This window comes from Elephantulus edwardii, unplaced genomic scaffold, assembly GCF_000299155.1.
Source record: "Elephantulus edwardii isolate Elephantulus edwardi_28Jun2011 unplaced genomic scaffold, EleEdw1.0 scaffold00348, whole genome shotgun sequence".
NCBI lineage: Eukaryota > Metazoa > Chordata > Mammalia > Macroscelidea > Macroscelididae > Elephantulus > Elephantulus edwardii.
Window position 1 is genome coordinate 856,797 of NW_006400098.1, and position 14,675 is coordinate 871,471.

A 14,675-nucleotide genomic window follows, 5' to 3' on the forward strand; every position below is an offset into this window, starting at 1 on the left:
GGAGAGGAGAGGAGAGGAGAGGAGAGGAGAGAGAAAATGCTTTTCAGAATGTTAGGAGCCCTCTGAAGGAACTAAAGCAGAAATGAGTGAGTGGCTGAGATATGCTTGTTTAGACGGGGTGGTCAGTCAGGGTGGGCTTCTCTGCGGAGTAGCATTGGCTCTGGGGCCTCGTAGTCACCCTGCTGGACAGAGCAGCACTGAGCTGCAAATCTGTAAAGGCCCTGACTGCTTCATCTCTATTTCTCTCTCAGAGCTGCTGGTGGATTCGAACCAGTGGTGTTTTGGTTAGCAGTTCAAATGCTTAGCCTACAGTGCCATCAGGGCTCCTGAAGGGTTAAAAAGACCAGAAGGGGCCCAGAGTGCCTAAGTGAGCACAGCAGAGGAGGAGGACCCCAGATGACACCAAGAAGTAGGTGAGGACCAGGGTAGAGCCTTTCCTTTGGTCTCCAGGCAATGAGAAGTGTATGTGTGTGCGTGTGAGAGAAATATAAGTAACAAAACATTTGCCAGTTGAAGAATTTTTATGTGTAATTAATTGACGTTGTTGTTGTTGCTGTGTGCTGCCGAGTTGACACAGACTCATAGCAACCCTATCCACAACAGCTCTAAACCCTGCTCTACCGTGAACCAATTTCATTGTCTCTGATACACCTACCCCCATTACCCACATCATTGAGTCAATCCATCTCATCCAGGGTCTTCCTCTCCTGCGCTGTCCCTCCACCCTTCCAAGCATGATGTCCTTCCCAAGGACTGGTCCCTCCTTCAACATGACCAAAGTATGTCAGATGGACCTTCAAAATCCTTGCCTCCAAGGCTCAGCTTGGTTTCAGCCTCTCCTGGACAGGCCTGTTTGTTCTCTTAGCAGTTCATGGGATGTGTGTGTGTGTGTGTGTGTGTGTGTGTGTGTGTGTGTGTGTATCCCCCCTTTTTTTCTCTCCGTGTGCCATCGAGAGTAGGCTATCCGACTGGCGCAGGAGATTGGCCCTCCTTCTTAAGTGGAGCATCTGGTGGATTCGAACCATGCACCTTTGGGATTGCAGCCCAGCTTTTTGCCACTAGGCCACCAGAGCTCCCTTAAAGGACACTTCTTGACTGGAGTTCTCAGACCCCCTTGAGTACACTATACCGCAGAAATAGCCCCGTCCACTCGGTAACTATCACTGAAGAACTCATCCCTGACTGGTAAAACTGTGGTACACACCTTAGAGACGAACAAGACCCGCCCCTTTGAAGCTGGCACCGCCCCCAGGGCCTGGCCCGCCCACTTAGAGACGTGCATGGAGACAGGTGCCACCCTCCAGGGCTGTATCTCCCCACTCAGAGACATGTATAGTGACAAGCACCGCCCTTAGAGCTGTATCTGCCCATTTAGAGACCTGCATGGAGAAAGGCACCACCTCCAGGGCTTGACCCACCCACTTAGAGACCTGCATAGAGAGAGGCACCGCCCCCAGGGCCTGGCCCGCCCACTCAGAGACCTGCATGGAGACAGTCACCGCCCCCAGGGCCTGGCCCGCCCACTTAGATACCTGCATAGAGACAGGCTCAGCTCCTGGAGATGAAAACCTGGAAAAGTGCCAGTTGTCATGGCGATGGCTGCCTTCGAGGAGTGATGAAAAAGGCCTAGGCTCGCACCCACCCCACCTCCACGCCCAGGCAGGCCTCTCTTTTCTGCTGTGTCCTTTCTGGTAAGATAGTGAAAGGAATGAATGCAACTCAATTCCTTAAGCATTTGCAAGCAGATTAAGAGATTAACTTTTCTGCTGCTAACTTTAAGGTCGTAGGTTCGAATCCACTCAGAGCTTCTGTGGGAGAAAGACCACTCAGTCTGTTCCCTGCCTTCCGTCCTGCACAGAGTAAGAACTACTCCATGTGTTTCCAGGACTGCTTCTCAAGAATGGGCCCTGGTGGCAGAGTGAGTTACACATTGGCCTGCTAGGTCAAGAGGCGGTGGTTCAAAGCCACTAGCCGCTCTGAGGGAGAAGGATGAGGTAATTTGTTCCTGTGAAAATGTTTAGCCTCAGCTTTAGTCTTGTTGTTAGGTGCTGTCGAGTCGTAGACGACTCATAGCGACCCTATGAACGAAAGACCTGAGCACTGTTCATAGAGTTTCTGGAGGCAAGCCATTTCAGAAGTGGATGCCACTCCTGCTTCCAAGCTTGTTTTAATCGGGGAGCTCCAGCAAACACTGCCCACCATACCATGATCGCATTTGGCACATCAGTGTCACAGTGCTTAGTATCACAGCAACGACAAGTTACCTCTGTACAGTAAATGGACAGACCAGTGCTATACCACTTTAGAAGACTGTTTGACCAAAACCAATTAAAACCAGGCCTGAGAGCCACGGATTAAAATCACCCAGTATTAGTATTAATCAGTATTAGCCAATGATATAAAACAAAAATGCATATCAATGAGTGTAGGAGAAAACAATATGGTTTGTACATGTTCACTCAAATTGAACAAATAGGAAAAGATGTATAATCATGGAAAGTTGGTAGACGGTCGCTATGAGTCAGAATCGACTGGGTTGGCAAGGAGTTTGGACTTTTTGTTTCATTTTTACCAGGGAGCAGCTAGTGGATTTGAACAGCTAATAGTTATGGTTAGCATCCCCACTTAACTAACCACTGGGCCATTAGGGCTTCTCTGAAAAGGTTGTTGTTAGGTGCTCTTGAGTCTTATGACTTATAGGTGTTATGGACAGCAGAAGAGAGCCACACCCTGTCCTGCTCCAACCTTACAATCTCTGAAATGCTCACAGCCCTGAGATTACAGCCCAGACTCCCTATGGGGCTGTTCTCCTTCTATATGGGGCCAGTCTGAGTCAGGATCCATTAGATGACTAGATGGCTTTGGTTTTGGACAAATCTGTATGTGGACCTTCTCCCTAATGCATTCCATTTGAGACCCACTTTACAGATGACAATTGTCCAGGAGGGCAGCCACTAAATTATTCTTCCTCATCCTCTTCCTTCTCCTTAATATTTTCATTAATTTAAAAAATTATTATTATTATTATTAGTTTTAATGAAAATTTGAACACTGTGACACTGATGTGTCAAATGTGTTAATGGTCAGTTACCCAATGTGGACAGAGAGTGGGGTGGAGCTCCCTGATTAAAACAAGCTTGGAAGGAGGAGTGGCATCCACTTCCATAATAGCTTGCCTCCGGAAACCCTATGAACCTGGAGAGAGGATGACAGGCACCCAAGCCTTGAGGAATCTCCTTCATAGGGTCGCTATGAGTCGCCTGAGACTTGACAGCACTTAACAACAATAACAACAACAATGAAAATTTACAGATAGTTTGGATTTCCACTCATTCATTGTTGCACTTTTCTCTCTGCCCACTGCTCCTCTCCAGTTCTTTCTTCTCTTTAAAAAGTAAAATACTTTCATTGTTTTACAATCCCTCCCCCCAGGTCCACTCTACTATGCAGCCTTCATGCTGGACTCCTGTCATGACAATAATCTCTAATCACATATCCCTTTTAAACAGTTCTCTCCCTCATCTGTTTCAATGCAGTATACATAATCTATCCCATCTTTCTCAGTCTCCCCCCCCCAAACCAGATGTCAGTCCTGTTTTACAACAGTGACACCATGCAGTGTTTGTCCTTTTGTGACTGAGATATTTCACTCAGCATAATGTCCTCCAGGGTCATTCATTTTGAAAAATATTTCATGAGTTCTTTGTTTTTCAATGCAGCGTAGTATTCCATTGTGTGAATATACCACAGCTTCTCTATCCATTCGTTGGGTGATGGGCACCACTGAGTCGATTCTGGCTCGTGGCGACCCCGCGTGGCCGAGCTGCACTACCTTCTAGGGGTTTCTAGGTGGCTCAGGGGATGAAGCATGGGACTGTGAATTGAAAGTCCATCAGTTCGAATCCAGCCAGCCTCTACATGGAAAAAGACAAGGCAGTCTGCTTCCACAGATATTTACAGCCTTGAAAATGTCATGAGTTGAAATCCACAAGGTGGAGTATTAGTTAGTGGGGTATTGCGATTCATTTTTATTGATTGCCTTCGAGTCAAGCACGACTCATGGCAACTCTATGAACAAAAGGCCTGAAGCCTCTCTACAACGATTGACATTTATCAAAGTTCATAGAATTTCCAGAGGCATATTATTTAGGAAGCAAATTTCACTCCTGCTTCAAAATCTGTCATAGAATGTTATTGTTTGTCAGTAGTAGTAGTAGTAGTAGTAGTAGTAGTAGTAGTAATCTTGAGAAAGTCTGCTATCAGAGACCTCTCCAAAGTACTGAAGAGCAACAATGTCAGTCTGGAGACTAAGGTGCACCTGATCCAAGCCATAGTCTTTGCAATTAACTACTTGCTATGTGTCAGAAAGCTGGACAATGATTAGGAATGATAGAAGGAAAATTGATGCCTTTTAACTGTGGTATTGGAGAAGAGTATTGAATATACACATACCATGGACTGCTTGGAGAACAAACAGGTTCATCCTGGAGAGGATTAGACCAGGCTGCTCCTTGAAGGCAAGGATTCTGAAGCTTCATCTGATATACTTTGGACATGTTACAAGGAGGGACCAGTCCTTGGAGAGGGACGTCATGCTTGGGGAAATGGAGGGACAGCACAAGAGAGGAAGACCTTCAATGAGATGGATTGACTCAGTTACTGGGTTAATGGGGGTAGATGTGTCAGGGACAGTGAGACTGGCACAAGATAGAGCAGGTTTTAGGACTCTTGTGCATAGGGTCGCTATGAGTTGCAGGCAACTTGACGGCACATAACAACTACAACAAATCTTTTTCCAGGAGCACTTGCTTGCTTTGATCCCTCTCAAAATTCTGCTGTCAAGGAGTGTGAACTTACAGCAGACCCCCTCCCCCCACCCCCCCTGGTGTTTCCAGGACTGTGAATTGCTTGGGAAGAAATCGCCCATCTTTCTCCCTCGGACCTGCTGGTGGATTACAACAATCAGAGATGCCCGGGTTTTGTGGTGGCAGCACAAACCTTACGTCCAAGTGGGTTCAAGTCAACCTTTTTGTTCACTGCCAAGTGCTTGACCAGTGCACCACTGGAGCTTCTTGCAGTGTTGGAAATTTTGACAAATTAAATGGGGTAAGGAGTAAGGTGCACCTGATCCAGACCATGGTCTCCCCAATCACCTGTCTTGCATCCAAGGGCTGGACAATGACTAAGGATGACAGAAGAATTGATGCCTTTGAGCTGTGATGTTGGAGAAGAGCGCTGAACATCCCATGGACAGTCAAGAGAACACATAGATATGTGTGGCAGAGGGTGGAGCCAGAGTGCTCCTAGGAGGCAAGAACAGCAAAGCTTTGTTTCTAATACGTTGGACATGTTGTTGGAAGGGGATATTCCTTGGAAAGAGGCATCATTCTTGGAAAGGTCGGCGAAAGAGAGGAAGACTCTCAACCAGGGGGAATGACACAGTGATCGCAGTGATGGGGTCTAGAGTGTCAGGAAGTGTGAGGTTGGCACAGGCAAGGACCGGGCTCACAGCTGTTGTTCTCAGAGTCCAACCCAAGGATGCTCCTTGGATGCAAGGATCTTAAGACTCCATCCAATGTGCTCTCAGCTTGAGAGCAGTCTCCGGAGAAGGACCTCAGGCTTGGTAAAGTCAAAGTGTCAAAGTCATCTCCGTGGAGTCGGAACCCACTCATGGCTGACCCTCCAGTGGGTTTCTTGAGATTCTAAACCGCACAGGGAGAGGTTACCTATCTTTCTGCCACGGAACAGCTGCTGGATTCAAACTGCCTGCCTTTGGGCTAGCAACGCAGCTCCTTGTCCACTAGGCCACCGGAGATCTGGTGAAGGGAGCTTTCTTGCGGAGACGGATGGATGCCCCTGCAGCGATGGTCTCCAACACAGCGACCCTGCAAGGAGGCGGGGCCCCCCTGTTTGTTTCTGCTGTTTATGGGGGTCCCCACATTCGGAACCCGCTTGGACACAGCCAACAAGGAGGAGCTGGGTCAGGAGGGTTCCTTTTGCTAGAGTGGACAGGCAGATCTCTCTGAGGAGACTGTCGAGAGTGTGGTGGTGGTGGTGGGGGGTCTTCTGGGAACTAGGGAAGGGCATGTGAGGCAGAGGGAAGAACATGTGGGGAGGGCTGGAGTCCGGAAGGCATGGGGCAGGCAGAGGGGCCGGGGCGGAGGGAGGGAGGTTAGATGATGTGGGGAGTCTGGGCACCTAAAGCCAGAAGAGGGACCGACAAGGTCTGATTTCAGCCTCCCTGGGGAAATGAGGAGGCCAGTGCAAGGGGCAGCGCAAAGCTAGTCAGCTCCAGGTCCCCTGCCCACCCCCGACGGTGCTTTCATCTGCCCTCCACCTGCCCCTCACTCCACCGATCCAGCAAGCCTTCACGAGGCCCCCAAAGAATGTCTCCTCACCCCTAATCACATCATGTGATTCTCCTGTTTAAAGGCTTTTCACAGAGCTTCTCCACACGCCCGGAATGCATCCAGGCCTGCGGAGCTGGGCCTCGCACAGTCTGCCCTGCAATGCAGACCATGCTGACCGCCTTCAGGCCCCAGTCACCAAGACCCCTGCCCTGCGTGTGCGAACCTCCATCCACATTGCTGCATGATGGCCCCCTCTCCCCACTCCTGCTGCTCCCCGCTTCCTAGTTCTCTTTGATCCTCAGGTCTCCATCCTCCTCTCACCCTCCTCCTCCTCCTCCTCTGTCTCTCCTGTCTCCTCCTCCTCCAGTCCTTCCTGTCCATCTTTTTCATTGTTGGTGGAGGTAGATTCTGTTCAGTCGCCCACAGTGCCCGGCAACTCAGTGTACAACAGGACAGAAGCCTGCCTGTTCCGGCACCATCCTCACACCCTCCACAGGGCTCAGAGCCGTGTTTGCCGTCACCAAGATAGAGATGGTGTTTGTCCAGCATTGTGGATGTACTCACTGCCACTCAACTGTTACAATTTCTGTTATGTGTGCCTTAAAAGACACACACACACACACACACACACACACACACACACACACACACCAACTAAACCAAAACCCAGCACAACCCACGGCCACCACATTGATTCTGACTCGTGACGACTTTCTGTCTTTAAGCATAGAAGTGCCCCACCAGGTTCCACGTCTAAGGAGGGGGCTGGTGGCTCGAAGATTAAGTGCTCGGCCACCAACCAGCAGGTCAGAGGCTGAACCCACCCAGCAGCTCTTTGGAAGGACGACCAGGTGGTCTTCTCCAACGAGGATCATAGCCTAGAAAATAGGAAACTCTATGGGGCATTTTTACTGTGTCACATGAGGTCGCTATGAGGCAAAGCTTGACAACACCAGCAACAGTCTTACAAGAAGCCCACGGGCAGGTCTTGCTTCTCTCGGCACGGCTGGGTGGGCTTGAAATGCCAACTCCTAGGTTATCAGTGGACTACAAACCATTCAACACTTCTAAGGACTTAAATTCCATCAGTATCATCAAATTGACTCAGAGTCATAACAACCTCTATGTCAGCGGAATGAAACACCCTCACAATCACTGTGGTGTTAGCCTATAGCTGTGGCCATGGTCAGTCAGTCCACCTCACCGAGGGTCTTCCACTTTCTCTTCCTGACCTTCTGCTTTACCAAACATGGTAAAGCCCCTCTCCAGGGACTGGTCCTTCCTGTAACATGCCTGCAGCCTGCAGGGTGAAGTCTCACCATCCACAATCCTAAGGAACATTCTGGCTGTATTTCTTCCAAGACAGGTTTGTTCTCCTGGCATCCCAAGGTGTAAAATATTAGAGGTACACACAGCAGCTCCGTCACTGCTCCCCTAGCATCTGCTTGTCTTACCACGGTCAAAATTAATGAGTAACGAGTGAATTGAAGGGCAATGTAGAATAAATGGGCAGCCAGATATTGTACGTATTGTAATCGCCACTCTGTTGTTGTTATATGCTGTTGAATTGCCTGCAACTCATAGCAACCCTGTGTACAACAGCCCTAAACCCTGCTCTGTTCTGTGCCAGTCTCACTGTCTCTGACACACCTATCCCCATTACCCCAGTTACCTCATAGAGGGTCTTCCTCTCCTGCACTGTCTCTCCACCCAGCATGACATCCCTCTACAAGAACTGATCCCTCCTTGCAACATGCCCAAAGTATGTCAGACAGAGCTTCGGAATCCTTGCCTCCAAGGAGCAGCCCGGTTTAACCCTCTCCAGGGTGAACCTGTTTGTTCTCCTAGCAGTCCATGGTATATTCAACAATCTTCTCCAGCACCACAGCTCAAAGGCATCAATTCTCCTTCTAACCTCCCTAGTCACTGTCCAGCTCTCCTGTCACGACGGAACAGACATGTGGAGGTGGAACAGAACTCAGGAATATATCCTTTGTTGGACATGGGGCTCTCCACGAGTCTGAACCAACTTGATGGCATCTAACAAGAGCCACTTAACAAGAATAAACTGTTATTTATTTTCATGATCATATTCCTATTTGCGTTTTCCTTTATTTTTTATTATTCACTGCACTCATATACTTTCAAATCTAAAAATACTAAAGAATAATGTTTTACATATACATTTATCAGAGTGTCATTTCCTCTCTGTTCTTCTAGACAGAATATACTGATAAAAAAAGAAAAATAATAAACCATAGCCAGGGGATGCTAGTCTACATGTTTCTTCTGCTCTCTGCACCAACTCTCAGAGTTTTCCTACATGGCCATAAGATGCTGTTGCGTGCTCGCGAGTCTGTCTGGATGCAAAGCGATCCTGCAGTGAAACCAAACCCTGCACCCTCCCCGCCACTGCTGTCCTGCCTGAGCCTGGTGTTGCAATAGCTGAGTCAATCCATCCCATGGAAGGTCTACCTCTTTCACTCTCAGCCTCTACCTTACCAAGCATGATTTCCATTGCCAAAGGACTGCTGCCTCCTGGTTCCATTTTAGGGTCTTTACACAGGCATCATAACTCAAAAGGGGTCCTAGTTCACTTCCAGACCACCAGGAATGACGACTGTGACAATATAGTGAGTCCTGAGACGTCTTCTAGTTCCCGGTGATGAAAAATATAGCTCTGTTATCCTGCTGTTCGCAAAGTGTGCAGTAGCCTTATGAAAATGTTTGGGCAACATTTGATTCAGAAAGGGCGCACCCGCTGTTGGGAAAATGATGCCAGTCAACTCGTTGGCCTCATGGTTGCCCCAAACTTTCAGCTGGGAAAAAACAAAACATCTGTAAAGTACAATTCGGTGACGTGAAATAAAATATGGAGAAGAGCCATTTCGCCATTTTCTGTTCAATAAAGCTTCTGCAACGAAAAAAAAAATGGAGAAGAGTATTGAGTGTACCATGGACAGCTAAGAAAACAAACAGATTCGTCCTGGAGAGGGTTAAACCCGGCTGTTCCTTGGAGGCAAGGATTCTGAGGCTCCGTCTAACATACTTTGGACATGTTGCAAGGAGAGACCAGTCCTTGGAGAGAGACATCATGCTGGGCAGAGTGGAGGGACAGCGCAGGAGGGGAAGACCCTCTATGAGGTGGATTGATTCAGTGACTGGGGTAATCGGAATGGGTGTGTCAGAGACAGTGCGATTGGCACAGAACAGAGCAGGGTTTAGGGCTGTTGTACATAGGTTGTACATAGGGTCACTATGAGTCGCAAGCGACTCAACAGCACATAACAACAACAACAACAACAACAATTTATTACAACATATTAATGAATCACTAAGGTGGCTCTTCAATACTCTTGGTACCAGCAGCCAGGAAATTAAAAGACAAATTGCACTGGGACAATCTGCTGTCAGAAACCTCTCCAGAGTACTGAAGAGCAATGATGTCAGTCTGGAGACTAAGGCGTGCCTGATCCAGGCCATGGTCTTTGAAATCACTTACTATGCTTCAGAGAGCTGGACAATGACTAGGGAGGACAGAAGGAGAATGGATGCCTTTGAGCCGTGGTGCTGGAGAAGAGTATTGAATACACTATGGACTGTTAGGAGAACAAACAAGACTGTTCAGATTAAGGCCGATTAACCCCAATATCGCTCAGTCTCAGTTGGATGCCTTTTCCTGTGGTCCACATCCTTACTATGTGCTGGGTCCCTTCCTTCAGACCACAGAGCCTACCTTTAAAGCACGGGGTCTGTCTGTTTGCCTCCTCCATCAGACTGTAGCTCCAGGTGAACTGGTTTGCACAGCCTGTTAGCGCCACAGTAGCTCCAGCACCAAGGACAGCGCCAACTCCTAGTAAATGCTCAATAAACACTCTTTGTCCTTGAAGAGATGGGTGGCACCAACCCATTAGTCATTCCATGGAAGAAAGACGTGACAGGCTGATGTTGAAAAGATGCACAGCCCTGAAACCCTGGGGAGCAGCCCTAGCGTCTCCTGTTGGGATGTTGAGTTGGGATCTCCTCAATGGGGTTTGATAGTTTGCTCTGATCTGTTCTGATTCATGGAGACTTAAAGCACACAGGTTGCGATAGTTCAGAAGATCACGAAAGCTTAAGATGGTTAAGGGTTCTTAGTTCACTTTCAGACCAGCAGAACCCTTCTGAGACGTCTCCGGGTGATTTGAACTGTCAGTCTTCAGGCTAGTAGTCCAAGAATGTAACTGTTATCAGCTTAGAGTCATTGAGTATCTATTGCTAAACATATGCAGAGTTGGACCACTGTAGGTTCTAAGTAAATATTGCTGGTTTACTGTTATTGTTAGGAGACCTCAAGTCAACTGCACTTCGTAACAATCCCATGAACAGATCTGAACCTTGTCCTGTCTTGCACCATTCCCCTGACCTCTGATATGCTCGAAACCATTATTACAGTCAATCCATCACGTTGGAGGTCTTTCTTCAAATTGTTGTCTTGTTGTTGTTATGTACCCTTAAGTCAGAACCGACCCGTAGCCAGCCCTCCAGAGGGTTTTCAGAGGCAGTAAACGGCATGAGAGCAGATTACTCCTTTTGAACTGCGTGCCTCCGGGATGGCAGTGAAGCTCCTTACCACGAGGCCACCAGAGTCCCACAGATTGTTGGCTTAGGGCTGGTTAAAGGAGCTCTGGTGGCACAGTGATTAAGCAATCAGCTGTTACGCTAAGAGCTGGCAGTGCTAGCCAACCAGTGTGTTTTGGAGGGAGATCTCTGAGGCGGTCCGTTTCTGTAAAGGTTAAACTCACCTTACTCACTGCCGGTAAGAGGGTTCACACTCACAGCACCCCTGCATGGGGCTTCAGTTAGATTCACAGCGCACCCCACAAGGCTTCAGAGCCTGCAAATCTGGACAGTCTCGGGATCCCCTCAGGGCAGGTCCACTCTGTCTTATTTGGTTATTGTTGTTTCACGCCATTGAGTTTCTTGTGACTCATAGTGACCCTGTGTGCAACAGCCCTCAAACCTGCTCTATTCAGTGCCAACATTATTGTCTCTGACACATCTACCCCATTACCCCAGTCACTGAATCAATCCATCCCATCCAGGGTCTTCCTCTCCGGCGCTGTTCCTCCATCCTCCCAAGCACGACGTCCCTCTGCAACGACTAGTCTCTCCTTGTAACATGTCCAAAGTATGTCAGACGGAGCTTCAGAATCCTTGCCTCCAAGGAGCAGCCTGGTTTCACCCTCTCCAGGATGAACCTATTCGTTTTCTTAGCAGTCCATGGTATATTCAATACTCTTCTCCAGCACCACAGCTCAAAGGCATCTTTTGTCCTTCTATCTCTGTCCCATATGACCTGGAATCCACTCCATGACGATGAGGTGAGGACAGTTAAATGGTACAACTTTGTAAGCATTGAGCTGCTAAAGGAAAGGTTGGAAGTTCAAATCAACTGGTGGGAAGACAGATGGGGTGATCTGGTTCTGCCAAGATTGTGGTTTCGAAAATCCTGTGGTACAATGTTGTTCTGTTACGTGGGGCTGCTATGTGTGGACCCACTGGGGACTGTGAACAGTGGCTGGTGGAACACACGGAGCTCAGCGTATACCTGCAGGGGAGGGAGTCCTCCACTTCTGTAAAGGTCCACAGCAGTGGACACCCTAAGGGGCAGTTCTACTCCGTCCTGCAGGGTCACTGGGGACTGGAATCAGCGCAATGGGGGCAGGGAGCTTGGAGGACTGAGCGAGTATATGCAGGAGGGGGAAACTGAGGTTTGGAGAGAAGAAGAAGGCTGGAGAGCCAAGTTCCAGTCCAGAGCCTCCTCCAGTCCTTTTCCCTGAAGACGCTGTCCCTGGCCCATTCCTCCCTCTGGCCCCTCCGTGCCCCGGCCCAACACAGTGCCTGGCACAGACGAGCAGACAAACGTGTGTCTGTTGAAGGAATGAATGAATACGTGTGTCTGTTGGGGGTGTAGTTGACCCCAGCCTTGGTCTCCAACCCCCTCCTCTTAGGGACCCTATAGGACCTTCCCCTCCCTTGGACCTGGGCGTCCAGGCCCCCACCTCTTTCCTCCCCAGGACATGCCCCCAGTCCATCTTTGCTCGGGGGCCCTAGGAGAGGCCCCCAGCCCCCTCCACCCTTGGGCCTGGGAGTCCAGCCTGCCCCCTCCTCCTTTGGGGACCCTAAGAGAGGCCCCCAGCGCCCTCCTTCTTCGGGGACCTCAGGAAAAGCCCCCTCCCCTCCTCCTTTGGGGACCCCCAAGAAAGGCCCCGCCCCTTCCTCCTTTGGGGACCCCTGGACCGAACCCCGCCCCTCCCCTCGGACCCAGAGTCCCTGCAGCCCCTCCTCCCCGCGTCCCTCCCCGCCCCCGGGTCCTCCCGTCCTCCTGCTTCCGGCCTCCCAGACCCGCTTCCCTCGCTCCAGCTGGAGCTCCAGCCCGGGTTTCCGGGGGGAAGGCTTAGGCGGCGACACCGAGCCCAGGGCCCCCCCCCCCTCGGCCCCCTCCCTCCCCGCCGCCACCGTCCGCTCGGCCGCCGCGGGAAGAAAGGACCCAGGCGGCGGAGGTAAGGAGGGCGGGCAGGGCCCAGGGGTACATGGCCGGAGCGCCCACTGCGCCCATCACGCCGCCGGGCCGAGCTGGGGGTCGGCACCCCCGGGGGCTGGGGCTCCCCGCGCCCTGCAGCATGCCTCGGGGTCCAGGGTCAACACCTCTGCCTGCTCCTGCGCGAAGATCACAGCAGCGGGTCCCCCAGCGCCTGTCCCCTCCCCATCTCAGGTGCCCAGGCCCCCACCCAGCCCCCTCCTCCTACTGCACCCAGGATCCGTGACCCCAGATTCATGAGTCCGCGCGGATCCTGTCATCCCCCAGACCCGACCCCCAGTCCCCCTCCCCTCTGCACGTGAGTCCTGACCCCCAGCCCTCCTCCCTCAGACCCGGGAATCCCCACCGTCACCCCTCCTCCTCCCTCAGACCCAGAGTTCAGACCCCCAGCGCCTTCTCCTCCCTCAGACCTGGGACTCCTGACCCCCAGCTCCTCCTCCTCCCTGGCTCCCAGCCTCCTCCCTCAGACCTGGGATTTCCTGCGCTCACCACCTCCTCCACCCTTAGACAGACCCAAGTTCTGACCCCCAGACCTTCCTCCTCTCCCAGACCTGGGAGTCCTGACCCCCAGCCCTCCTCCCTCAGACGCCAGGAGTCTCCCCCAACCCCTCCTTCCTCAGATAGACCCAGAGTCCTGACCCCCCAGCCCGCCTCCCTCAGACCTGGGACTCCTGACCGCCCCCCTCAGACCCCAGGAGTCCTCCCTAACCCCTCCTCCCTGAAAACCGTGAGTCCTCACCCCCAGCCCCTCCTCCCTCAGACCAGGAGTCCTGACCCCCTAAATCCCCAGAAAATTCCTCCTCGCTGAAACCAAGGAGTCCTCACCCTCAGACCCAGCGTCCTGACCTCTCCAGACCCTCCTCTTCCTCAGAGTTCTGACTTGGGAGTTCAGACCCCAGCCCCTGCTCCCCCAGGCCCCCGCTCCTCCTCGCTCGGACCAGGGGTCCTGACCTCCACGTGCCTGCCTCTGCTTCAGATTTACCAGCGGGGGACTCCCCCACTCCCACCTTCTTCAGTCTCAGGAGAGGCTGACCCTCCTCTTCCTGGGCCCTTCCCAACCTCTGGCATCGGACACCCACTGTCCATTTCCGGAGCCTCCAGGCCTGGAGTCCACCCCTGTCCACTCTGACCCCCTGAATTGGCCGAGAGTCAATTTGCTGACGTGCTGCCCTCGGCTCCGCTGTCCATCTCTGCGCCCAGCCGCCTCTGCCTCTGCCCCATGCTTCCTCGGCCTGTGGGCCTCTCCCTGCCTTGACGCTGGTGCTCTCTGCTGGGTTCCTCTCCTGGGTCTGTCTGTCCTGTCTGTCCCTCTTTCTGTCTCTCGTTCCTCGTGTCTGCCCGTCTCTTTCCCTGAGTCTCCCCGCGTGTCTCTGTCTCTCGTCTCTGCCTTCCCTTCTCGCTGTCTCTGTGCCCCCCACCTCTCCATTTCCCTCCCTACCTCTCTCTCCCCTTTCTCCCGCAGGCATGGACCCCCAGCCCCCTCCACCTGCCCAGGGCAGCCCACCGCACCGCGGGCGTGGCCGAGGCCGAGGCCGTGGCCGTGGCCGTGGCCGTGGTCGAGGCTGCGGCCGTGGAGGCGCTGGAGCCCCGCGCGCGCCCCTGCCCTGCCCGACCTGCGGCCGCCTCTTCCGCTTCCCCTACTACCTCTCCCGGCACCGGCTGAGCCACTCGGGCCTGCGCCCCCACGCCTGCCCGCTGTGCCCCAAGGCCTTCCGCCGGCCAGCCCACCTCTCGCGCCACCT

General features: G+C 51.9%; 1 protein-coding gene across 1 annotated transcript in view; it reads left to right on the forward strand.

The window, feature by feature from the left end:
* Positions 1–14,397: 14,397 nt before the first annotated feature.
* The window catches only part of ZNF579 (zinc finger protein 579), a 1,664-nt gene continuing 1,386 nt past the window's right edge, over positions 14,398–14,675 (forward strand). Inside the window, exon 1 of the mRNA XM_006901859.1 lies at positions 14,398–14,675. Within this exon, the coding sequence (XP_006901921.1) occupies positions 14,398–14,675 (278 nt within the window).